Source organism: Sus scrofa, chromosome 13 (assembly GCF_054392235.1).
Source record: "Sus scrofa isolate SSC_HxYL_T2T_F1_AM1 chromosome 13, Sscrofa_HxYL_maternal_Yorkshire_Landrace_v2.0, whole genome shotgun sequence".
NCBI lineage: Eukaryota > Metazoa > Chordata > Mammalia > Artiodactyla > Suidae > Sus > Sus scrofa.
Genome location: NC_139395.1, coordinates 151,639,930 through 151,666,453, shown reverse-complemented (window position 1 = coordinate 151,666,453; position 26,524 = coordinate 151,639,930). Strand labels below are relative to the sequence as shown.

The window sequence follows — 26,524 nt, the reverse complement described above, 5'->3', positions numbered from 1 at the left end:
GAAAAGCTCTGCTACAGATGGCAAAGTGCCACACAGATGTAACAGGACTATTTGAAAAACTCTAAAATTCTAAAAACTATCAAGTCGTATATCAAAACCAGGTTAATTTGATTAATTTTTACTCTCCAGGCTCTCAACATACTTTTCTTAGAATCAGCGACCTCAACAAAAGATTCCTTAAACTTGACCTAACAAGACGATGCAGAATGCAAAAAGTAGATGCACAATTTTCAAGTTTTTTGTTATCCTGGTAATTTCTGGCCAAAGCAAAATACAGTAAAGGGGAGAAGATGCCAAAACTCACCCTGTTAAAGACAAACGTTTATGGTGGCATTCTAAAGACAACTTCAAAGTCTTTAACGCATCAAGCCTAATAATTAGTCTCCCGCCTCCCTCCCAAATGCAAGCACACGCTCAGCATGCTTCCACACATCCACCACACATGTATATCAAGTCACATCTTACAAATTCCTGAAGTGCACCAGGGTTTCACTTCAGACTTGAAAAGGGTCCTCTCTCTGAAAAATGCAGACGACTTAGTAATATGCTTTATTTCATCCATGATGCATCACAGCTTGTCCTAACTGTACAGGACCTCTTGATATGGCAGGTAAAGAAAAGTTATTGAACCCTCTTCCTGGAAGAAATGGAAATACGCTTCATATATATTTCAGGGCAGCAGGGGGATGCGGACGATTTCTTCAGGTTCGCCTGTCATATTCAAGATTCCCACTGAGACCAGTTACCTGCGCAGGTCAACTGTCAGGAGGCTGAATGTACTGATATTCTAGTCAATTTATGTATTTTTAATTAAACTATCTGATACTCCATATTCATGCTGAAAATAAAGTTTTACTGAAAAAGCTACAGTATATAAAGGACTGATTTGGCAAAAGAGCAGATAATTTGAGAGAGTTATTCCTCCTACATATTAAAAGTTTTCCAATGACTATTAAGCAATGCTTTAAAAATGCCACTCATTGTACTGTGGAGCACACCTGTTTAAAAGCAGTTTATAGCTAATAATTTTTAACTTTCCTTGACTTTGCTGACATATTTTAGCAGCGCTCACGATGCATGCCAATCATCTCACTTTTACAGTGTGACACGAGAATCTTTGAGCTCACTGGGATATTAATGTTGACTATACTTCTACGGTACCTTCTACAGTATTTTTAACTCAACTAGGAGAGAAAAGGCCTGTAAAGTGGTTTTCAACAAGGGCAAACCTGGGACATGTTAGCATGGGGAATCCACTGCAAAGGCCAAACTGCAGGTCTCTGGAGGGTGAGGCCTGTACGGCCTATTGCCTCACCATTTAATCAACTGCTATCTCTGCAACAGATGACAATACTATCCATACTGGTTCCCACACCTGCGGTTAGGATTTTTATAACAATGTAATAGAGAGTACTAAAAAAAAAAAAAAAAAAAAAAATCCCTGGATTTAAAGAACATAGCAGACCACGTATACCACATAAATTTCCTTTGGCTATTTGTTTTTTAAAAAATTTATACAGTCATGCACATATGAGATAAAATACCTGGAAACCTAATTGACAGAAATCAAGAGAATGGTAAATAATATTATATTGAACAACTACCGCTACACTGTCCAATAAGTAACCTCCAGTCACTTGTGGTTATTTAAAATTAAATTGCATTAAAATTCAATTCCTCAGTCACTCTAACTTCATTTCAAGGGTTCAGTATGTGTTTACATACAGCTAGTAGCTGCTGTCATAAAGAGCACAGACACAGAACATTTCTGTCATTGCCAGAAGCTCCTTTGGACAGTCCTGGGATACAGGCAATATCCAGTCACTCTAATTTCATTTCAAGAGTTCAATATGTGTTCACACACAGCTAGTAGCTGCTGTAATGAACAGAACAGACATGGGACATTTCTGTCATTGCCAAAAGTTCCTTTGGACAGTCCTGGGATAGAGGCAATATCCCAAAGAAAAATGTTGGTAACCAATATGTTTCTATCACTACATAGTACCAAGAAGTTACCCATTTTGGGCTTGACATAAACACCTGAATTTATTGCACTTTCATATCATGGATGAAAACTGGCTTGTGTGTCAGAATTCACTTATTGACAAAATAATAATAAAATAAATAAAAAAAGGAGTTCCCGTCGTGGCGCAGTGGTTAACGAATCCGACCAGGAACCATGAGGTTGCGGGTTCGGAACCTGCCCTTGCTCAGTGGGTTGACGATCTGGCGTTGCCGTGAGCTGTGGTGTAGGTTGCAGACGCAGCTCGGATCCCGCGTTGCTGTGGCTCTGGCGTAGGCCAGAGACTACAGCTCCGATTAGACCCCTAGCCTGGGAACCTCCATATGCCACCGGAGCGGTCCTAGAAATAGCAAAAAAAAAGACAACAACAACAACAAAATAATAATAAAATTAAAAAAAAAAAAGAATTCACTTATTGGTAACTCTCCAATGACAATACAACTTGACAGCATAGTTCTATGACATAGGCCTACTTCCCTGGGTTATCCTTCAATTCAAGCTGATGACATATAACCAGAGCTGAAACCACTTAGGCTCCCAGCCTGTAAATCTCATCTCAAGTGCTTATTTGGGAAACTACTATTTTACACGCACGGTAACATTTTTTTTCTTTCTTCACTCTCATTTGTTTTCGATGACAGTCTCCTACTGTCAAAAGTCAAGCATCTTTGTTAATCTGAGGGTTCCAAGTATCCAGATTTGGCTCTAGGCTTCCTACTATTTGTAAGTAGTGGCAAATGCACAGATTAAGACACTACCCAAAAGTATGGAAATATCTTATCCTTGGAAGAGGAAGCATTCCAACACTAAGCCTTCTTGTCAGAAATTTCTTTATCAAAAGAGGCGAAAAGTAGGGGACACCGATGCATCCAAACATTAATTAAATGGGGCACAGTGTTTTAGCATAATATTTAGAATGATTGAACTTGCATTGGAAAATTCAAGATCTGGAAGTTCTGGGGCAGAGGGAAAGTAGCCAAAAGTGCTCTGGCTTGAAAGACCTGGGCATCTGCCAGGGTAGCCTGGACCAGGCAGGCTGGGGCAGGTCTGGCTTTGGGTCCTAAAAGAACCTCATAACAGTGAGACACTTTCCTCTGGAGCTGACAGGTCAGCTGGCCCTTCGTGCAGTGAATGACATTCTCCCAAATGAAGATAACTGTGCAGCCTTCTGGGGAGTTGGCCTGGTGTAACTGCTCCCTCTCATGCTGCAATTGAGAAATGGGAAAGGAGGATGTCAGATTTAGACCCTGAGGTAAGAGAGCAAAAGAAGAGAAACTGAGAAGCTTTAAGTGTGAGAGTGTTTGTGGGGCAAGGTTACCAACGGAGGAGAGTGCAAGGTACCCTAGAGGAGAGTCCAAAGGAAAAAGAAGACTAACACATTATACACAAATGAAACAAATTTCCTGATTTTGTTGAGCTTGCAACCTATTCAACTATTAATTGACAGAGGGGGCTTTGTTCTTGTAGAATATAGTGGTAATGCTGGCTTGCATGGGTTAAGATATATATATTTTTTCTTTTCTTTTTTGGCCATGCCCACAGCATGTGGAATTTCCTGGGCCAGGGATTGAACCCGTGCCACAGCAGTGACCTGAGCCGCAGCACTGACAATGCTGGATCCTTAACTCGCTGGGCCACAAAAGAACTATTTTATTTTAAACATAACTGACTTAATTATCAAAGGACAGTACCATCAGAGTATAATATATTTTGAACAAAGGAGTTCCAGTGTATCAAGGGCTACAAAAGAACTAAGACAATGGGAGAAAGACACAACATGGGATGTCAGAAGTGAACCTATGCTGTTCCTCAAAGGATCTAAATATTTCGAAATAAGATTTTTATACTCGGTTCAAGAAAATGCTGGAAGGGTCAGAAAAACACTGAGAGAAAAACAGACAATCTGATGAGTGAACCAACCAGCCATGAGAAAAATAACTCTATCTCCAAGTGTCCATTATTAACAGAGGCGGAAGTGGCATTAAAGCACTGCTACATCCGTGGAGGAGTTGTCTAAAGTCTGACAGTGTCTGATTAACAATCAAATGATTCGGTTTTCTACCTTTAGGAGAGGTGCTAATTTTAAAAGTGAAGGTGATGCCAATCCACCTACAGAAATATTTAAAATAGAAAGTAAGGGAATAGATGGAATAAGGTGGAGAATTTTAGACATTCAGCATTCAAGGGGCCAAAGACACTGAATGTATCCTGACATCCTTTGCTAACTGAGATGGAATGTCACCGTGGAAGGGTACTGGGCCAGAAGACAGTGGCATGGCTTCCGGTCGAAGCACAGTACCGGAGGAGGGAGCAATGCGCCCCAGACCCGGCATCTTAGCTCCTTGTCTGAACGATGGGGATTAGAAGGTGCCCGTCTTACCTCACTGAAAGGCCGTGTTTGTGGATGGGCATTGGGGACAACAGGAGCATGTGTGGCCAAAGGAAATACCCTAACAAGAGAAGCAACCTCAAGATGCGGCCAAGGGCTTTAGCGCATTGCTAACCTAGCTGGAGGACCCAGCAGGGCGGGAAAATCTGTAATGCAACAAACACTACAGGCACGTGGTGAGCGTGAGAGTCAGAACACCATTTTCGTTGGTGCTTTAGCTTCCACTGGAGTGAAAAAGAGGAAAAGAGAACGAAAAAGACAACTGTGTTGCATCTATGAAGGAAGTAGGAGTCCTTCTGATGTGAAGCTGCTTTATAAGGGATTTTAGAAGCTGATCAGCAAAATCCTGCATGCTAGAGGCCTTGATTTCTAAACACTGTTGCCTTGTTTATATATTCCTCTCATTTAATCTTCACAAAAACTCTGTGACATAAGCAGGGTGGGTATTAGTATTACCATGTCACAGATAAGAAAAACAAGGCTCGGAAAGATAAATGTCGAAGTCCACACTCACCAACATCTCACATTAAGGTATGGCTCTAAGCCTCCATGTTCTAGAATATTAGGTTTGAATAATCTAGAAAATAAAGAAACTGTCCAAGGAAGGTGACTTTTTTGAGAAATCCCCAGAAGAGAGATGTTACACAGTATTTTCTTGGGTGGAAATGATGTCATCAGCGATCTAGCTGGTGGTTTTGGCCAGGCAACCAGCACATACTTCTTGGATAAAGCCCTCCCCCCCTCCAACCCCCTCCCTAACAAATGACAGCTGAGCTTCTTTAAGGCTGTGGTTTCACGTCTGCCTCTACCTTTAAGGTGGGCCCTCAAGTCTCTTACAGGCACCTGAGCCCCAGAGCAGACACTGGATTTTGGAGAAGGCACCAGAAACTCTAAACTCCTTCCACTTGGCTGGGCAAGGAAACTCTAGGTTGTCATGCTTCAAGGATGAGACCATGGCTGTTGGACTTGGAATAGAGGTGGTGAGATTTGGTTTGGCCTTAAGGCAACTAAGCAGAAATGTGGTATCAAATCAAGAAAAGAGAAGGTAAAAAAGTACAGCACAACATTAGTGTATCTTAGAGCATGTCCCAAACCTTAGAATTCATAAAATTATCCAAGGAGCTTAATAACAATGGTGATTCTGTCTCCACTCCCTGAAATTTTGTATCAAATGTGAGGTGGGATCTGGAAGCTGCATTTTTTTTTTTTCTTTTCTTTTCTTTTTTTTTTTTTTTTTTGTCTTGTCTTTTCTAGGGCTGCACCCACGGCATATAGAGGTTCCCAGGCTAGGGGTTGAATGGGAGCTATGGCTGCCAGCCTACACCAGAGCCAGAGCAACGCCAGATCTGAGCCTCATCCGTGACCTACACCACAGCTCATGACAATGCCAGATCCTTAACCCTCTGAGCGAGGCCAGGGATTGAACTCACAACCTCATGGTTCCTAGTCAGATTCATTTCTGCTGCACCATGACGGGAACTCCCTGGAAGGTGCATTTTTAAGAAGCTTTCTGGATAATTCTGTTCCAAACAGTCCATAAACCCCAGTATGAAAATAAGTCTTGGACTTTTTAAGGAGAAAGGCCAGTTAACTGCAGGGATTTATCAGAGAGCCCTAAAATGAGCACTGAAAAAGCAGAGATGTAAATGGGCCTACAACTGCTGTACACATCTCACGTGTAAATGAGAGAGTTGTTTCTCAACATGCATGTGGTGTGAGAACTGCTAAAGAGGAACAGTGCTTCTGCATCTGAGATGGGGTTTCACCTCCACACTGGATACGGTATGGTTAGTGCACGAAAATAAGGCTGTGTTTACATCACATGTCTCATGCGTGAAAGGAAGCTCAGATGCAGTGGAAAGACTGAATTCGGAGGTCTATTTTCATCTCTGCCATCTGACAGACATTTGCCTCTCTAGCTTCCGAACTCTAAGCGGAGACTACAACCCACCTCAAGAGACAGCTGTTCAGAGCAAATAATTATCAAGTATTTTAATAAAACCCTCTGTGAACTGTAATGCATCAACAACAAAAACCAGCATAATGCTAGAGAACTGGTGGTTACTAACTTTCTTAAACACAAGCTTTTCATAGGCATCTTGCTGAGAACTTAGCAAGGATGGCAGATGACGCGTCACGAAGCCCAGCATCATGCCAGGAGAAGGTGGGAAACAGCTGACTGGCGGAATCAGGGAAATCCGCAGCATATTCCAGAGGAATATGGGGAAAAATCCTTTGCTCCAATGGTGGCAAAGGGTGAAGAAGAAAGGAAAGAAGGCTCAGCATTCCAGGGTATGGCTCTATTTTACATAAATTACCCCCAGTAAAGTGTCAAAGGTGTGTGCTGAGCTTGGGCTAAAGTCACAGTGAGAGTCCAGCAACTTCTTAATCAATTACTGCCCGTGGAGGTGACCTGGGACTCCTGCTCCAAGAACACACTGATCTTACGCTAAGAACTCAGGAGAGGATGTGTGGTGGCTTCTCCAGAGTAGGCTGGGCCAGGGAATGGGACAGTAGCCTATTTGTGTGTCCAGGAATCTGGGGGTCCACTTAGCTGCTTGTGGACAAGGAAGTGCCCTGTGGACTTGCCTATTTCTGAAAGGTCATTGTGAGGGATAAAAGGTGGCATTTCCCATGGCAGTTCACTCTGAAAAATGTCAATCTTGGTTCTGTTCCCTGAGGAGACAAAGACACAGACCCGAACAGAGGGTGAGGGGAACAAAGGCCTATAGAGGTATGATGTGGCAGTGCTGAGCAGTGGCCAGCCTGGCTAAGGGACAGGGAAGGAGCCAGTTGAAGCCTGGGAGTCAGCTGGGAAAACTGTAAAGGAAACAAACAATTCAGGTAGAATTTCTGATTCCCTCCTGTTTCCCCCAAGTTCTACCTCCTACCCTGAGTTCTTGTTTGTTTTATCAGAAGCTTTACTTTGCATCAATTGTTCCTTTAAAAGGAAAGAAGAGGGGAGGTTATTTGCTGTGATAGATCAAGAAAAGGCTTTAATATCCTGCCAATCAAGGGGTCCACACTAGAGATGCTGGGTCCTTAAACATCATAAAAGAAAACCATCTGATCACCTTTTCGTTCTACGATGTGCATGGCAACACTTATGTGACTAGCATACCATGAGGTAGAGAATTAAAGTGACAGGTAAGGATGCATGCCCTATAAGGCCTCTTAAAAGGAAATACACCACAAATGTGAAAAAAGTAGCCTCTAGTCTTAAAGGTTATACAGGCTATAGCTTAGTACATCATGTATAATTACAGAAAACAAGGGGAATGAGCAGAGAAAACATAAGCAGGCCAAGGAAGGTGGGAACAAGCGTCCAAATCCAAATGTAATGCTGTAAAAATGAAGAATTCGTGTCCACTTTAGAGGGAAGTATGATGTAAAAAGAAACTGAGAATGAAAGCAAAGTAGTGTGAAAAGAATTTGAACATTACTATGAGAAACAGAGATGTATCTTATTAAGCAGTTATTTTGAGGTCAATTTCCTTATGCAGTTATGTGGTTCCCATCATTAAGATAAGCAAAGCTGATTATAAAGAGATTTTAAAGATGTTTCGGGAAACAGAAGAATGGACATTTAAGAGGGAAGCCATATGTAATGTTTTATAGAACAAACAAACTGAATTACAGCTAATACGAAACTGTATGGCAGGCGAAAATAGCCTTCGGCCAAGACAAAGGGCCGAGAGACAGGTAACAGCAGACTGGCTTCTGAAATGACATACCAACAGGTTTTCAAATCAGCAATCAGCAACCTGAGGTGGGCCAGGAGGGAAGCTACTGCTATGAACAACAAATAAATGAATGGGTTCTTTTCAGAGAAAAGGGGAATGATCCTGGAATAGCAGAAACATTGAATCCTATTTATAGGAAAAGAGTTAAGTCAACTAACCAATAGGGTGTATGTGAAAAAAAAGAGGATTCCAAGAGGTGACAGAAAGAGAATAGAATTTACCACATTCCTAAGAAACTGATATGTTAACAACAGTAGAAATTGGGTAGGTTGGCTGCAGAGAAACAGTTTTGAACATGCAACTATGACAAGCATACAACTTAAATTACTACAGGGCTCAAATAGGACACTACATGTGACACCATAAATGTCAAGTCTGTGCATCTGCCACGTGGGTGGTTACTGAGGGCAATGGCCAGAGCCAAACACCTGTAATCCACAGAGATATTTAACAGCATTTTAAGCCGAGCTGTCTTACTGCTCTGCCCAGGAAATCCTGGCAAACGTTGGTAACAGCAATATGGTAAGAGAACTGCTTACTTGAATTGTAAGCATTTTTGATTTGCCTGTCTACTCCCTTTGCCAGAGGTGCTAATAAGCAGAGGAGTGGTTATCGAAGCACAAGAGATGAGAGGCAGAAGCCATAAATAACCTATCGTTATTAACACCTGGACATTTAATATCTGACTCTATTGGCGAATTGATTAAACACTCTATAGTTGACAATACTCTGTCTTCATGTACCTAATATTTACTTATTGAAAGTGTATAACTACCTTTTTAAGAATATGGATTAGTTACTACTAGGAAGAAATTTTATGTCACTTGAGACTATTGGGAAGTTAAAATCATGAGTTTTTGGTTAAAGTGGAAAGGAAAAAGGGCATCCACAAAAGTAAAGGAGGAAGAAATACAGGTTAAAAATGAAGTAAAGAAAGGACTTTGAAATCAACAAAGAGTCCTTACTCCATAAACAATTATGAATAATGCCCCCCCCCTCAAAGAGTTCCCTTGTGACACAGTGGGTTAAGTATCTGGTGTGTTGTTACTGTAGTGGCTTGGGTTGATGCCGTGGTTAGGGTTTGATCCCTGAGCCGGGAACTTCTACATGCTATAGGTGCACCCTGCCCCCTGCCCAATCCCGTCCTAAAAAGAAGGACAAGGGGTAATATGCATATGCTACATTAGGATTTACTTATCTGTTTAACTTTTCTTTAAAGAAATGTGGTCACTTTAAAAAGTGATCATGTAAAAGTTTGAGATTCTTTTAATATTCTTCTACACAGAACATGTAGACAAACATTTTTAAGGAATGAGAGGGACTAAAAGGAAAAAGTCTATAGCTCTGTGACAAAAACAATTAACTTAGTTTAATTAATTTTGGTTAAAAATTCATTAGTTATGTGCATTTTTCTGTATGTATATCATAGGCCAACAAAAAGCCTAACAAATCGTTTGTTAAAATACAAATGAAACTGTCAAAATAAATCCTGAAAAACAAAATGTTTTGATAGGGATTTCACAGTAATAGAAGACAAAGAAAACACACCAGCCTAATGCTAATGGATTAGCACATTTCATGAGGCTAAAGACTCCAATAATACTGGTGATAAGTTACTGGGAGTGGAAGACTGAAAATGAATCTCCCTGGTGGCTACAGGTACTCTACCTCATGGTGACATTAGCAAGTAATAACTGACTTTTTTTTTTCTCTCTCGGGGGCGACACCCACAGCATATGGAAGTTCCCAGGCTAGGGGTCGAATCAGAGCTGCAGTTGCCGGCCACAGCCACAGCCACAGGGGATCTGAGCTGCATCTGTGACCTACACCACAGCTCACAGCAACGCTGGATCCCTAACCCACTGAGCAAGGCCAGGGATCAAACCTGCATCCTTATGGATACTAGTTGGGTTCACTTCCAGTGAGCCACAATGGGAACTCCAATGAATGACTTTTATAAAGCAAAAAAACATACTGGAAAATAACTCCCTTCCTCGAAACCAGAAAAGGAAAGCTCAGTTGTAGGTTTATACCCATGGTACTGACGGGCTTCTCCCTCCAGTTCTCACAAGAATAACCCTGGGCCTGCCTGGGTGTCCACCACCCCAGCCCCCAGCACGGCACTCACCTCCCAGAACCACAAGACTCAGTAGTACACTTGGGAATTTCATTAATCCTGGTGGGCTGGGTGGAAGTTTGTTTCTCCTGGTCCTATAAAGATTGGACTGTTCTGGGAATGAATTAATGTCCCTCAATCCAACAGTTTCACTACAAGGATGAAGATGTTTAGAGTTTATGGTGCTGGATCCAAGCAAGAAACCAAAAAAATATAACTGAGGTGCAGATCACATCCACACCAGCCAAAACTCCACGGGAACTGAGATTTCATGATATTATTTAATCAGTCTTCTCTTTAAAACGCTGCATATTTGGGGTAGCGTAACCCAATTACTATGGTACATGTGAATTTTATCTGGGCTATATTGAGACGACCCAGAATTCCATCTTTAGCCATAATACAACATGTGAGAAAGGAAACTTGATTAACGTTTGTTAATGCCGATATTATTTTATTTTTGTCTATATAAATGCTTACCTCTTTGACGCTATGTGTTACTGCCCAGATTAGAAAAACTCTTGACATCACCTGGAAAGAAGTCAGGACAACAGAAGATGGAACAATTCCTGAAAGAAATTTTAGGATGGGTAAATAAATGTACTACACTAAGTTTCAAAATGTAATAGATTTTCTAAAACATCCAGACTTTAATGTTTAGAGCCAAAACCATTTTGAGCAACTAAAACTTATCTACATTGCTATATAGTCTATGTTTTTCAAGGCAGTCAATAGAAAAACTTTTTTCTTCCCTCAAAACAGTAATATTGGTAATGGCGAGAGCAAACAAGAGAATCCAAGTCTTTCAAAATCACTGACAAAGTACAAAATACACAGGTAAAGAAAATAAAACCACTGCTTAATCTTTAAAATAAGATGTTGAAAGCTCATTTTACAATATAGGTTTCAAAAATGAATAGGCAACTATGGAAGAAAAATCAACTGTATTTGTGCCAATGGAATATTGGAAGCTCCTGGATATCAGACTTGATATAATATGCTACCCAATGGTTAAGCTGGCATCTCTTATAATCCACTTGAAGATTTTGCCAACAAGCATACAAAATCAAAGTCTATACATACCATTTCTTCTCACCTTGTTCATTACAGTAAGCACTGGTACAATTATCTTCCCTCTGTCCCCAAATTTCTAACATTGGAATCATCTTCATTTATTTTAGGTAACGGTCAAGTTCTGCTAAGTTTATATTTCTTTGGCTTCGCCCTTCAATCCGGCAACCACAGTCTCTATCTAGAGACTAGCCACCATCATTATAGAAAATCCTTGCCTTCTTTAATTCATCTTAAATCCAACAGTAAGTCATTATCTGAAAACCTTGAAAACCTTATCTTCTCTTTGTAACTTTACACTGGCGAGGAACTGCTATGAAAATAAAATCTGGAAGCAGAATTATGGACATTCAACCCAGTAGCCCCTCCACCATTTCTCTCTGGTCTTACTGCTACCGGCAACTAGATGAACCAACTTTCTGGACCTGTCAAGTTGCACATGAGCAATCTGACACCTGCCATGAACCCGTCATCATGGGTCAGATTCTTCTTCCACTTAAAAACTAAGCTTATCTTCAATACAAATGGTTGACCAATACAAATGGTTGACCATCCCTGACCAATTTTTGTTCTCCTAAGCCCTCTAAAATACACTGAGACTTTTGAACATTCATGTAGCTGGACAAACAACAACTTGCCAAAAGACCATGTGCAAATCATATAAAGCTAAAATTGCCTCCATAGATTTGGCTATGAAATAAATCACTTTATAGCTCATTAAGAAAAAGAGATGCTATATCCTGCTAGAATTAATTTTAAAGAAGATTAGGGGAGTTCCCGTCGTGGCGCAGGGGTTAATGAATTCGACTAGGAACCATGAGGTTGAGGGTTCAGTCCCTGCCCTTGCTCAGTGGGTTAATGATCCAGCGTTGCCGTGAGCTGTGGTGTAGGTTGCAGACGCGGCTCGGATCCTGCGTTGCTGTGGCTCTGGCGTAGGCCGGTGGCTACAGCTCCGATTAGACCCCTAGCCTGGGAACCTCCATATGCCGCAGAAGCGGCCCAAAGAAATAGCAAAAAGACCAAAAAAAAAAATAAATAAATAAAAAAAATAAAGAAGATTAGGGCTTCGAAGAAGTATGGTTAGGTTCCCAAAAGCAAGTAAAATGGACTTGTCAGGTACAGTGCTTGACATATGAAAATGCTCAATAATAATGCTTGATTTGACATAAAATAATGCTTATATGCTTGGCATATAATAATGCTTTTGTAGAATGAATAAAAGAAAAGTATAAATGCATGGACATATAAATCAATGGAATAGAACTGGGAGTCCAGAAATAAACTCACATATTTACAGTCACTTGATTTTTAACACGGGTGCCAAGAAAAATAATTGTCTTTTCAACAAATGGTGCTGGGACAACTGGACAGACATGTGGCAAAGAATGGAGCTGGAACACTTACTTACACCATATACAAAAAATTATTCAAAATGGATCAAAATCTAAAGAGCTAAAATTGGAGTTCCTGTCATGGCGCAGTGGTTAACGAATCTGACTAGGACCATGAGGTTGCAAGTTCGATCCTTGGCCTTGCTCAGTGGATTAAGGATCCAGCGTTGCCATGAGCTGTGGTTTAGGTCGCAGACGTGGCTTGGATCCCGAATTGCTGTGGCTCTGGCGTAGGCCGGTGACTACAGCTCCGATTAGACCCCTAGCCTGGGAACCTCCACATGCCTCGGGAGCAGCCCTAGAAAAGGCAAAAAGACAAAAAATAAATAAAGAGCTAAAATTATAAAACTCTTGGAAGAAAACATAAATACAAATTTTCCTGACCTTGGATGAGGTGATAGTTTATTAAGGATGACACCAAAAGCACAAGAAAAAAAAAAACTGGGCTTAATCAAAATTAAAAACTTATGTACTTCAAAGGATACCATCAATAAAGTGAAAAGAGAACACACAGGAGAAAATATGTACAAATATATATGATAAGGAACTTACAAAATATATAAGGGACTCATAATTCAATGATAAAAAAAAAACCCAATTTATTTATTTATTTATTTATTTATTTATTTATTTATTAGGGGTCTAATCGGAGCTGTAGCTGCTGGCCTGCACCAGAGCCACAGCAACGCAGGATCTGAGCCGCATCTACGACCTATACCACAGCTCACGGCAACGCCGGATTGGATCATTAACCCACTGAGCAAGGGCAGGAATCGAACCCTCAACCACATGGTTCTTAGTCGGATTTGTTAACCACTGCATCACGACGGGAACTCCCAAATAACCCAATTTAAAAATGGGCAAAGGATTTGAATGGACATTTTCCAAGGAAAAGATGGTCAATAAACACACAAAAAGGTGTTCAACATCATTAGGGAAATGCAAATTAAAATCACAATGAGGAGTTCCCGTCGTGGCTCAGTGGTTGACAAATCCGACTAAGAACCATGAGGTTGTGGGTTCGATCCCTGGCCTTGCTCAGTGGGTTAAGGATCTGGCGTTGCTGTGAGCTGTGGTGTAGGTCGCAGACACGGCTCGGATCTGGCATTGCTGTGGCTCTGGCGTAGGCCAGTGGCTACAGCTCCAATTATACCCCTAGCCTGGGGACCTTCATATGCCGCAAGTGCGGCCCAAGAAATGGTGAAAAGCCAAAAAAAAAAAAAAAAAAAAAAAAAAAAAAATCACAATGAGATGCACTTCATGTCCACTAGGATAGCTATCGTTCAAAAGACAGATAATAACAAATGCTGGTGAGGATGTGGACAAGATGGAACCCTCGTACATTACTGACGGGATTTGAAAATGGAGCAGGCCCTATGAAAAACATTCTGCCTCATTTTTTTTTGCCTTTTTGGGCCAAAAGTGCAGCATGTGAAAGTTCCCACAGCCATAGCAACACTGGATCCAAGCCATGTCTGTGACCTATACCACAGCTTGAGGCAATGCTGGAACCTTAACCCACTGAGCAGGGCCAGGGATCGAACTCTCGTCCTCATGGATACTAGTAGGGTTCATTTCTGCTGAGCCACAACAGGAACTCCCTGCCTCAAAATATTAAATGCAGAATTACTCTATGACTCAGCAATTCCACTCCTAGAAGTATATGTGTAACCAAGGAAAATGAAAACAAATGCCCATAAAAAACTTGTAAATGAATGTTTGTAGTGGTATTCATATTAGCCAAAAAAGTCAAAATATTCAAAATGTGCATCAACAGATGAATGGATAAATAAAAAGTGGTACACCAAACAATGGAAAATCAGAAATAAAAAGTAACAAGTAATAAATAAAAAGAAGTGAAGTAATGATACATGCTATAACATTAATGAACCTTAAAACATGCTGCGTTAGGAAGCCAGTTACAATGATATGATTCAATTTATGTGAAACATTCAGAGTAGGCAAAATTACAGGGAAAGAAAGTAGATTAGTGGTGACCCGGGTGGGAATGGGAGGTTAGGAGGAAAATGTGGAGTGACTGCTAATACGTACAAGGTTTCTTTTTGAGGTGATGAAAATGTTCTAAACTTGATTATGGTGATGATTGCATAACTCTGTAAATACTATACACTTGAAATGAATGAATTGAATGATATGTGGCTAACCTTTCCATTTAAAAAAAAATAAGGGGAGTTCCCTGGTAGCCTAGTGACTCAGCATTGTCACTGCTGTGGCTTGGGTTCGAACCCTGGCCTGGGAACTTCTGTATGCCATGCGTGCAGCCAAAAATTAAAATGAAAAAAATTAAAAATGTATGAAGCTGGAGTTCCTGTCGTGGCGCAGTGGTTAACGAATCCGACTAGGAACCATGAGGTTGCGGGTTCGGTCCCTGCCCTTGCTCGGTGGGTTGATGATCCGGCGTTGCCGTGAGCTGTGGTGTAGGTTGTAGACGTGGCTTGGATCCCGAGTTGCTGTGGCTCTGGTGTAGGCCGGTGGCTACAGCTCCGATTCGACCCCTAGCCTGGGAACCTCCATATGCTGCGGGAGCGGCCCAAGAAATAGCTAAAAAAAAAAAAAAAAAAAAAAGACAAAAATGTATGAAGCATGAAGCCTGATGATATAATACGTAATACTGCTAAGGAAGCTAATTAGTGAGTTAAACATTAAGGGAATACACTTAGCCAGATCATACTTCAAAAAAAAAAAAACCTGAAAAAAACCCCTGACAATCAAAAACTTACCTAAATGAGCAAGTACTTGTGCCACTTAAGGAAGACCACCACTATTTCTAGCTTCTTTTTTTAACTCAAAGACTCATTACACAAAAATATGATTTTTTTTCCTTTTCGTTTCTGCTTTCTTCCTTTACCACTGAAACAATGGCCTGGACTGCTAATGGTTTGAGCAGTGCTCTAGGGTTGCTGCTATATTTGGTTAGGGATCAAAAAAGTCCAGGATCTGGACCTGATTTCCATGTTTAAAAATCTAATTTTATCCCATTCATGAGCAAGAATTAGGCCCTTGGGAGACTGATGCACATTAATCACATCCATAGGAGACTAGCCAATAAGCCAAAATGTCAATGTATTCACTTGTAATAAAGGCACAGCCTTTGTGATAATGGAATGCACCCCTCATCTAGGGGTGCTTTTTTCTGCTGTCAAAATCAGACTGCTTAGTAAGCGTGACTTTAAACAGAGAGACTTGGGAGATCTAGGCATGAATGTCGCAGTTCAGCTGTAGACAGCTTTATTAACTATCCTTTCTCTACTATAAAGCTCCCTTTCCTAGGAAACATGAATATTTATTTATATATGTCTCCCTTTTGAAAGTGCCAAACAAAAATTATCTGATTGTTTTCCTTAAAAATAAGTTTTGGTAACTAAAACCAAAGATTTACTTTTCTGGTATATTTCCCACCAGTTTTTTCTTCTAAGTATATTTTAAATACAGTTCAACTTGCATTGTTTATATTCTTTGTGGTTTGCTTTTCAAATTTTCTATCTTACAACATATTCTTCAAAATATTTAAACTTGAGTCATCATATTCCTTTGAGCGGAATATATTTGTTTATCTATTCTCCTTCTGCGAGACATTTAAATTACTCCAATTTCTTGATACTATAAATGAAGTAATGAAGTATTACAAATAACACTTAAATTTTTTGAGGCTTAGACTTTTTTTTTTAAAAAAAAAGGATTATTTCTTTGGGACAGTTCCCAGAAGTGTAACTACTAGGTCAAATGGCTTGAATGCCTTTAAAGCTCTTGAAGTATACTGCCAAATTGCTTTCCCAAGTTTGTACCAATATACATTCCCACCAGCAGCACATAAGCATGCTTGCTTTAGCACAGCCTTGGCAGTAATTCAAGTCTTAATAAGTTAGGGAATAAAAAGCCGATCAGTGCTTTCTAATTTGATGCAGATGCAGAGATGTTTCTGGCTTTGCCTGTAGGTGCTCCTGCATTCTCTAAGCCAGGGAACTTGCTTAGTTAGGCACCTGATTTTTTTCCAAGTGATGCCATCCACCCCAACCCTCACTTAGTTTCTATAACATAGGAAACTTCTTCAGCTAGTCACCCCACAAATAGCACTTCTGGCCCTTGCCCGATAGCCCAATCTCAAAATGTGTCCTCTTATGGATTAGTAAAAAGGCCAGCAGGAAGAAGGGACCCTCACACAGGGAAGGCCATCCGAAGGCCAGGAACTCCAAGTTTATCCTTGGCTTCAAACCAGGCAAACACAGACGAAACATATTATTTTAGCTCTGAATAGAAGTGACATCACTGAGTTAGGCTTACTGTTATCAGACGGATTTCATAAGAAGCGGTTAAAAATTATTGCCTTATTTGCTGTAGGACTGGTATATAATATCCACCCTATCACTCAATGCCCCTTATATAAAGCCCTAGGTGGGAAATTTGTTTTAAAACTTAATGTTAAGAATTGTTTGCTCCTCTCTAATGATAAGAGTTATATAACTCAGTTGCTCTTTTCAACTTGGTAGTCAGAAAGTTTCAAGCCAAATATGAAGCATACTACATTATTATATTTTGTGTTGAAGTTAACACAAATTCTTGAGGAATGAGAAATACGGATAGATAAGACAGACCAAATCTTTCTTTTCTAGACTCCGTGCCGTCAATCCCACTGTGTTTACATTTGTTATATCATTACCCTTTATTTGAACACAATGTTCATTACTACAGCACGTTAAAACCACCCAAACCACACATTTGTTGTTGTTGATTGTTTCAATTGGTTGTTTCCAAATGACAAAGAGAGATTCTACAATCTTATCAGTAGGCTATTACTAGATCAAAATTATTCAAAAAAGATTACTAGGTATCTATTATTTGATAATGTAATTCAACAAATATTTTGGGGGTACCAACTCTTGCACCAGGTACTGCTCTCCATGCTGGAGATACAACAGTGAAGGAAATGTCCCTGCCCTTAGGGATGTACACTCTTGGGCTGTAGCTAATTTGCTTTGGGATAGCTTTTATTTTTAGCACTTTTTTTTCCCTAAAGTTGATGCAAGGCTACTAAACATTTGTAAATAGGAGAATGCCATGATCACTTCTTGGTTTCGGAGTGGTATCTCTGTCAGCAGTGCAAATCTTTGGCAAGGCAAAGTTAATTCTTGAGAAATAATTATGAGAATTTATGTTGAAAGGGCAAGGACCTTTTGAAGCAAAACATGGCAGATAAAAGAAACACAGGCATGTGTGTGTGTCTGCATGTGTGTTAAGCAAAAGCTGTATAAAGGGGATCTGGCAGTTATTTTCTTGTTTCCTCAGAACCAGGGTGCTCTAAAGACTCTCCAAACAGCTGTGCCCTGAAAAGCTGAGTAACACTGTAAACTCTCCCTGCCTAGTACAATCCTCAGATGGGCCAGGTCAGTGGGACTGGGAGACTGGCGACATATAACCAAAACCAAGTTGAAAGTTAAGCACAGGAAAGGCAACACAGGCTGGGAGCAGAGTAGGATAGCGTTCAGACGGAGCCCACTACTAAAGTAAGACAGGAGACATAAAGTTGGTATCAGAAATTAAACTAAATGATGGAAAGTATGAAATCACAATCTCCCTACCTAAATTCTAAATCCACTGAACGAAAAGTAATAAACATTAAATAATAACAACAAAACTCACTAGTGGCAACCAGAAAGGAATGGGGTAAAACTTGATACCATATATTTAAAGAAGTGCTAGCCAAGAAAGGAGAGATGACTGCACGCCTCCTGCTCTGTCCCTTACTCCCAAAAGTGCTATTGGTGAATCAACAAAATCATAGCGATTTTCACTAATAGGACTAAATTTGAAGAGAAACACACATTTCTGCCTGGAGTGTGACAGATATGAAGGCTGGAAAGTGATGGAGAAGTGACTAACAGGAAGTCACCTTATCAATGCTAAGCCTTTTGGAGCCCACACAGAGTTGGAAGACTGGTATGACGTTCACTTTTGGGACAGAATATACTTCCTACAGGGTTGAGGAATCCAAGGATAGAGCAATTAAATTTCAGAAGAGAAAGATGAGCTCATGGTTTTGTTTTGCTTTTTTTTTTTTTTTTTCAAGGCCGCACGTGCAACATATGACAGTTCCCTGGCTAGGAGTCGATTCAGAGCTGCAGCTGCGAGACTACACCACAGCTACAGCAACGTGGGATCATGCACCACAGTTTGTGGCATCACCAGATCCTTAACCCACTGAGTGAGGCCAAGGATCAAACCCAATACAAGTTAGGTTCATAACCTACTGAGCCACAATGGGATTTCCTGCTCATGTGTTTTTAAATAAGTAGTTTGTTTACATTGTTCAAAACTTTTAAAAGTATAAAAAGATACACAGAGAAAGGTCTCCCTCCCAATCCCATCCTACTGCCACTCAGGTGACTTTCCCAGAGGTAACCAATCAATTCTTTGTCTATTATTCCAGAGACATATTTTAGATAAACAACAGCAAATATGTAAATGAATGTGTAAAGATACATTTACACAATTCTCTTTCCAGTTTTTTTCATAAAGGCAGTACATTACATACTGCCTGCTTTTCTTCTCTTAAAAAAAATCCTGAAGATCTTTTTATAGCAATATGTGCATACACTGCTTTAATTACTGAGGCTGTATGTTTTAATATCTATGCATTCCCCTAAGCCCTACCCTCAGGCCCTCAGCATGTAGAAAAAAAAAAAATAAAACAGGAAAACCTCAACCCTTAAATTGTAGCTCAGAGGGGAAAACAACTGAATCTTAAATACTGTGGAAATGCAGCCAAGGAGGATTTAGTAACATCTGTATCAGAGCAAATAAAATGGCTGGACAGGGTTACTTGCACTTTAGCGAGATGAAAAGGCATGACAATCATACAAATATAATGCAGGGGGAAAAAAAAAAAAAAAAAAAAGGAACGCATTGATGGCATGAGGAGATCTCAGAGTTTGAAGCCCAAGAAAGACCTGAGGCACCACTGCTGGCCTTGAAGATGGAGGGGTCATGTGCAAAGACTGGAGAATAACATCTAATTGCTGGCAGCAACTTCAGGCCAATAACCAGCAAGGAAATGGGACCTCAGCCCTATAACCACAAGGAACAACAAGCTGAATGAGTTTAGAAGCAGATACTTCCCAAGAGTCTCCAGCTGATACCTTGATTTTGACTTTGTGAAATCCTAAGCAGAAAACACTGCTAAGCCCACCCAGACTTTTGACCCACAGTACTATGAGCTAATAAACAGATGCTATTTTAAGCCAATGAAATAAAATAAAGCATGTACTGCATGTAGGGGAAAAGTTAAAGACTAAAGCAACTGGATCGAAAATAATAAAATTACAAAAACAAAGACAATCCAACACAAGGATAATTGTTATGCCCAAAGTAGAGAATCCAATATATGGAAGAGAAAATGTACTCAAGGGTATAATCTAAGAAATGAAATAATTAAATTTGTACTGAAAGAATACAGTGTATCCAAGAAAAAAACAACTGATAGTAAATGAGGAAAACCAAGCATTTTCTTGGTTACAAAAATAATACTTTGGGATCCAGGAAAAAAACCAAGTTACCTACAAAGTGACAAGAAAATCAGCCTGGCTTCAGACTTCTCCATGGCAACATTTGGTGCTAAAAGACAATGATGTGACACTACAAAGGTCTGAGGGAAAGAAAGCATTTTTAAGAAGACTATACCCAGCCAAGATATCATTCTAGTGTAGTGGCAAAATGTAGACATCACTAAATATGAAAGAACTTGTCACATAATGCCTATGTGACTGAATCTGAGAAACATATGTTGTCAGAAATACAGCCAAATAAGATATAAATCAAAATAAATAACTTAGGAATGGAGAGGTCATAGTAAAAGGTGCCACAGTAAGCAACAAATCCATTCATACGCAACACTAAGACTAGACAATTATGGTAAATATGATCATAGAACATAGTATAAATGCTTATAATTCACAATAAATAAATCAGTAACATTGTAAAATGGAGTCAGGGAAGAAGAGAAGGAAGGAGTGACAATACTAATTTCTTTAATAGAATTAAGAGATGTTGCCTAAAATATAGCTACATGTAATTATAGTCCATATTTTTCAAAATCTTTTTGTTAAATTTTAGGGAACCTTTTGATAAACAACATATCTCTTGTGGTTAAAGGTTTTATAATGTATATATTTTTAACACACTCAATAATTTTAATGAAATATAGTATGTATATATAATATGAACTATATAACTTGACTCTTCCATTGATCTACCTTTCCCCCCTCATTTTAATATATATGTGAAAGGAACGCTCCCTGGTGTTTATGCTGCTTATCTAATATTAATGAAGATTAGTTCCATTGGTAGAATTTGAAGTCATTTTAAAATTTTATGTACTTTTACGCAGTGCTTGAACTCCTTATAAAAAACATGAATTAGTATCTCAAAATTAACAAAATCACCACTCTTGACAAGAAATGAAATATTTGGCACCAACAAAAGATAATTCTAAAATTGAACTAATTCCAATCTTAAACAGGAATTTTCTTAAATATTTTCACTTAGAGTACAATCTAATCTCAGGGGAACAGAAAATATTTTTGGCCAAAATGACGAGAAGAGTGGCAGTATGAAATGCAAGGAAGAAGACGACTTTTTTTTTTTTTTTTTTTTTTTTTAAAGAAGGACTGAGAGAAGGGCAATTTTCTTTTCTTTTTTCCCCAGAAATTAGAAAACTGGCCATGTCTCTTGGGGCTGGAGCACCTGACCCCCTCAGAAAGCAATTTTCAATATATTTAACATAACCACACTTACTTTATTGAGTTCTGACAAAAGAAATTTGTGTCTGACACTGAAATCAAAAGCAAAATTATGGTATTTATATGATAAGCTCTGGATTTATTTGAGACTGGCTTTTCTAAAAGATGTTCTTAACTGGAAGAGAGCATTACATTTTGTGTTAAAAGAATAATTTTACTGAAGTGCTTATTTTTTACTAAACTGAAATGGATATAAAGGAAAAAGCATAAGAAATCAGGTACAATGATACCTCATGTGTCTAGCCTTGGGAAGAACTATGTGATTAGAATGAATTCTTTTCTCTTTATGTGACAAAACTTTAAACACAGAGGTGCTTCTCAAACTGGGGCATGTATACCCCAAAGATGTGTATCAGGGGCCAATACAGCAACATCCTACTAGCAGTCAACTCACTAAACTCAACTGGATGAAGTCAATCAAAAGAAAATAAGATAGAAAAATAACTTTGTGTGGGCAACTTCACCTAGGATTTCAGTGTGAGTGTGTACACCAGAGTACGTGGTGGTCTCCAGTCTCCTGGCCACGTTGACTGTAATTTTACTGTTCAAAGATAATATAATATTCATGAGGCCCCCAAGTATTTCATCTGGCATTCAAATAAAGGAAGAGTAAACACTTTCAACACTGAAGGAAAAAGTGGCTCTGGTCTTTACTCTCAAACCCCTGGGGTAGAACTGTACTCCTCACAGATATTAGGAAAACCTGAGAAAAGCTGGAAAGCACAGTGATATATAATAAAAATATAAGGTAGGAATCTGGGCTTAGAGAAAGTGGGGGTAGGAAAAAAATATTGGAACCATGGCAGAAATTAATACCTAAATGGCTGTAGAGAAGGCTTGTGCACTTGCTTGGGGCAGAACACAAACCGGGCTTTGAGGTCTTTTATGACTAATATAACGAGAGAAAACAATCAACTTGTATAATCCAGGGTATATGAAAGAAGAGTACCAAGGGGCTTGGTATTTTGAGCCATATAGTTATATGTTAAATGGCTTTGACTACAGTAGTAGTTTCAAGTTTGCTAGATGTCCTTACACACTTTTCTATTTGTTTTACTCTGTTTCAGATGGCTGGCTGTCAGTGTCTGCTACTAGCAGCTTGCTCTTCCACTTACATGTAAGAAGTATCAATAAATTGTCTTCAAAAGAGGACCCAGAGGCCGCTGAAGGGAATGAGCTTTCTGAGGGCTTTATCAAATATCCAGAGGCTTTTCATTAGTTTATTTACTTCTGAGGTCTCCATTTTTTTTTTAATGAAGTTACTCAAAGTCTAATCTCTGAATGAGAGCAAAATACAAACATGAAAAACAAATGACACTTATTTCCAACCGTTCTGAAGATAGCAAAAAAGGATGACACATTTTGAAAAAGATGAAATCATAAAAACATTAGAATCCAATCTCAAAGAGGACATATGTCAATAATAAGTCATGGAAACTCACTCAAATCTCTGTATTATAGTTAGAATTCCTATAGCAAATTGCCATCTGATTAGTTTTAGTGTGCACAGAATTCCAGGTGTTTTAGATTGGGCTGTTAGCTGCAGCCCTGAAATAGGGATTATTCATATATAGTTCACCAGCAAGACTACATCACGAGCTTTTCTTTAAAAAAAAAAAAAAAAAAGATTTATTAACATCTCTATTTTTAAATGTATTGTTTTGTCTCAATATACTTCTGAAAATTCTATTATGTAAAACTTGTTCAAAAGGCTGAACCCAATGTGACAGTCACTCGAAATAAACACAAGATCTAACAAGGTTGCGAGTACAATCATTTCTTTACTACTTGAAAAAACTAACAATCACAGGATTTCACTTAAGCAAACCAAGAACTATACCTCTACCAAACCATGTCCTTTCTCAGACTTCTACTATACCCTGTGGGCAAGGAAGGAAGACTCATGATGACCTTTAACTTTACTGTGAAAGAAAGGCTTTCTTGGGAGAGATCCTCTACTTAAAAGAGCAAGTAACCACAGGGTGATCTTTAAGAAAATCCTGGCTGTCGGAGCTGGAAAGGATCTAAGAGTTGAAGTTCAACCCATTACTTGATAAGATGAGGAAAGTGAGGTCTGAAGAGGTAAAGTGATTTGCCAAGCTGACATGATAGTTGAATACAACAAATTAATACCTATGTTTTAAAATTTGGTGGTTGCTCTCAAAGAAGCTTAATTATTGGGAAATATATAACAGAATTAAAGTATTTGCACCCCACATGACAAAAGGTTAACATTCAAAACATATAAAGATACAATTTTTTTCTTTTAAAAAATCAAGACTTTAATGGGCAAATAAGCAAAGGGCATAAATAGAGTATTCACATAATAAAGAATATAATAAACATGGAAGTATATACAATTTCATAATCAGCAAGAGTGTGATAAGAATAGCCTATGATTTTATATTATTAACTTAGTAAATATTAAAAATAATCCTCTACTATTCAATCTGGCAATATTTTGAAGAGTCAAAAGAATATTCATACTCCTTGAATTAGTAATTACATGTGAAAATGTATGCAAAAGGCATAATCTAATGACTAAAAAGTTCACATATCAATAGAGATATTGGTTGAATAATTATTAATATTGAAAAATGGGAACAACCTAAACAATTCTCTCCTGGGAGGCATGATGATATATCTAATTCAGTGAGATATTTTGTAGTAATTTAAAAATATCAGTGAATACAAGATGAGCCTGTAACACCTCGTAATATCAGAAAGCAAGGACATTATAAAGGTGACTGTGGTTCTGTCTTAGAGACTTGGAAGACAATTTGAAGATGCTCCCATTGGCCAAAGATGGCCAATTTGAGCATTAAAAAGAAGAGAGACAGTGGACTGAATCACATCAAATATGTTAAAATTCAGGAGTTCATGATGATAAAATAAGCAAAACCCTTCACTTTGACATCCTTTGATTAGTGTTGATGGAGGAGGGGGTGTGTTTGTGTGTGTGTGTGTGTGTGTGTGTGTGTGTGCGCGTGTCTGCATGCTCCTATATGTGCAGCGACCATTAGTACTGAGTTAGGAAAATGACATTTCTGGTTCTGTATGAGGATAAAGATGTATAAAGCAATATGAAACACTAGTCCTCATTAGGTTTTAACTTATAGACTAATGTTAATAGGTCTCACAACAGGTTTTCTCCTCAAAATTGCAACTTTTTTCCCTTGGGATTTAATGAAGTATTTCTAGTTAAAGCCCGTTTGACATGGTGAGAGAGCTGTCAGACTGATGAGAAGTGTTGCTGCCTGATTTAAAACCAAACCCTAAATCCTCTTAAAGAATAAAAAGTATTGTAGATGAGGGAAAAAAACTTCACAAATTTGTACTGGTTTTCTTTAGAGGATTCTGGAAACAAACACATTATTCTGAAAACTGGTAAATAAAGGGAAAGTATCAAGCTTGAAAAAAAGACATATATACATATACATATTGTTATGCCACACGAAACTAAAGAAAGCAGTTCCCTTTGGGAAAGGTGGAAGGGAATGGATACCTCGAGAAGCAGGGTAGGACAGGGGATCACTTTTCAGTGCATTCCTCTTAATGAATTACCATTTCAAAAAATAAACTCATCTAAGTATCACTATAGAGATTATGTAATAAAATGGAAAAATGGTTATATTAAAGAAAAAAACTCAGAAATCACAGGATAGCTACACTGATAGCAACAGTGTAAAAACTGCAGATGCATGCAGACCAGGCCTGGAAGGAAACACAGAAAAACAAAATTGTTGACTAGAATTGCAGAATTTAGGGGCATTTTTTTCTTTTCATTAAAATGACTTCTGCTGTTATATTTATAATGCTATTTGTCCAATAAATAATGTTAAGGTGGCATTTAAACAGAAAACATAGTATTTTTCACTCTCTGTTACCCATACCTGTAGGAAAGCCCAGATATTTGAATCTTGAGCCCATAATCAAGGCATTGAGAACCATTTGGGGGTAACTTGACTCTTTTTGTAAGCAAGAGATCTAAGGAGAAAAGAAAGGGTCTACTGAGGGCTGTTCATGCAGTAGATGTTAAAAGTACAATGACTTTGCCCAGCTCTATTTCCCATCCCTGCATTAATGTGGGGGTGGAGGCGGTGGTGGCATTCACTGAGTAGGAGGCCAGCAGAACATGGAAAGAGCCTGTCGACAGCACATAAAAGACACACACTGAAAACACTGCTTGCAGGAGGAGTGAAGCTTGTCAAAGTACTGCAGAGGCTGGGAGAGTGAAGAGAAGAGAAAGAGCAATTATAACCTGAACCTAACAATTCCTCAGCTAAATTTAACTAGAGAGGTGGAATATATCTGCAGCTTGAAAATGATAGGCAAATGAATGTTCAGGTACAAAAAGACCCAACCTACACAGAACTTTAAATGGTCATTGTAAAAAAAAAAATTCTATCTTCATATTAATCATCTGCTATTATTCTGAATATATTTCACTTGTGAACCCTCCATATAAATAAGTGGCCTCAAGAAGGAATAAGGAAATCCTAGGCTCAGAGCAAAACCATTTTTTTTTGTTTGTTTAAGATAAGTCAAAATCAGTAAGGATTTATTAATATCAAACTTTTCCAGAAACATTACTCTAAAAATTTCCAGCTATGAATAATGAAAATCAAATAGTAACTTTCATTTAAATTTTTAAGGCTGAAATAAAATTATTTATTCAGTCTTCTGAATTTTTATGTCTAGAGATGTCTCAGTTAATATACTTATTTATGCTGAACTGTGTTCACAAACAATTCCCAAATACATTATCTAAATATCTAAAATAATTATCCTAAAATACGAATACTTTATATGTATAAAAATATCAAAAACAACAATTATTTCTGGGTAATTAAAATGATGATTTTTGCTTTCTTCTTTGTCTTTTAGAATTAGCTGATTTTTAAAAAAAATATGCATGTACCGCTTTTATATAGAAATAAATTTATTTTAAAAATAATGTCTTTCCACTTAAAAATAT

At 38.6% G+C, this 26,524-nt stretch overlaps 1 protein-coding gene across 6 annotated transcripts in view; it reads right to left on the bottom strand.

Annotated features, from left to right (window-relative positions):
• Positions 1–26,524, bottom strand: part of HACD2 (3-hydroxyacyl-CoA dehydratase 2) — a 99,990-nt gene that overhangs the window by 25,703 nt on the left and 47,763 nt on the right. For all 6 annotated transcript variants that reach the window (XR_014824663.1, XM_013982376.3, XM_084990982.1 and 3 more), the window contains one exon: positions 10,752–10,840. Coding sequence is in view for 4 of the 6 variants with exons in the window: in XM_013982376.3 (XP_013837830.2) it covers positions 10,752–10,840 (89 nt within the window). In the remaining 2 variants the exon portion in view is untranslated. The remainder of the gene's footprint in view (positions 1–10,751; positions 10,841–26,524) is intronic.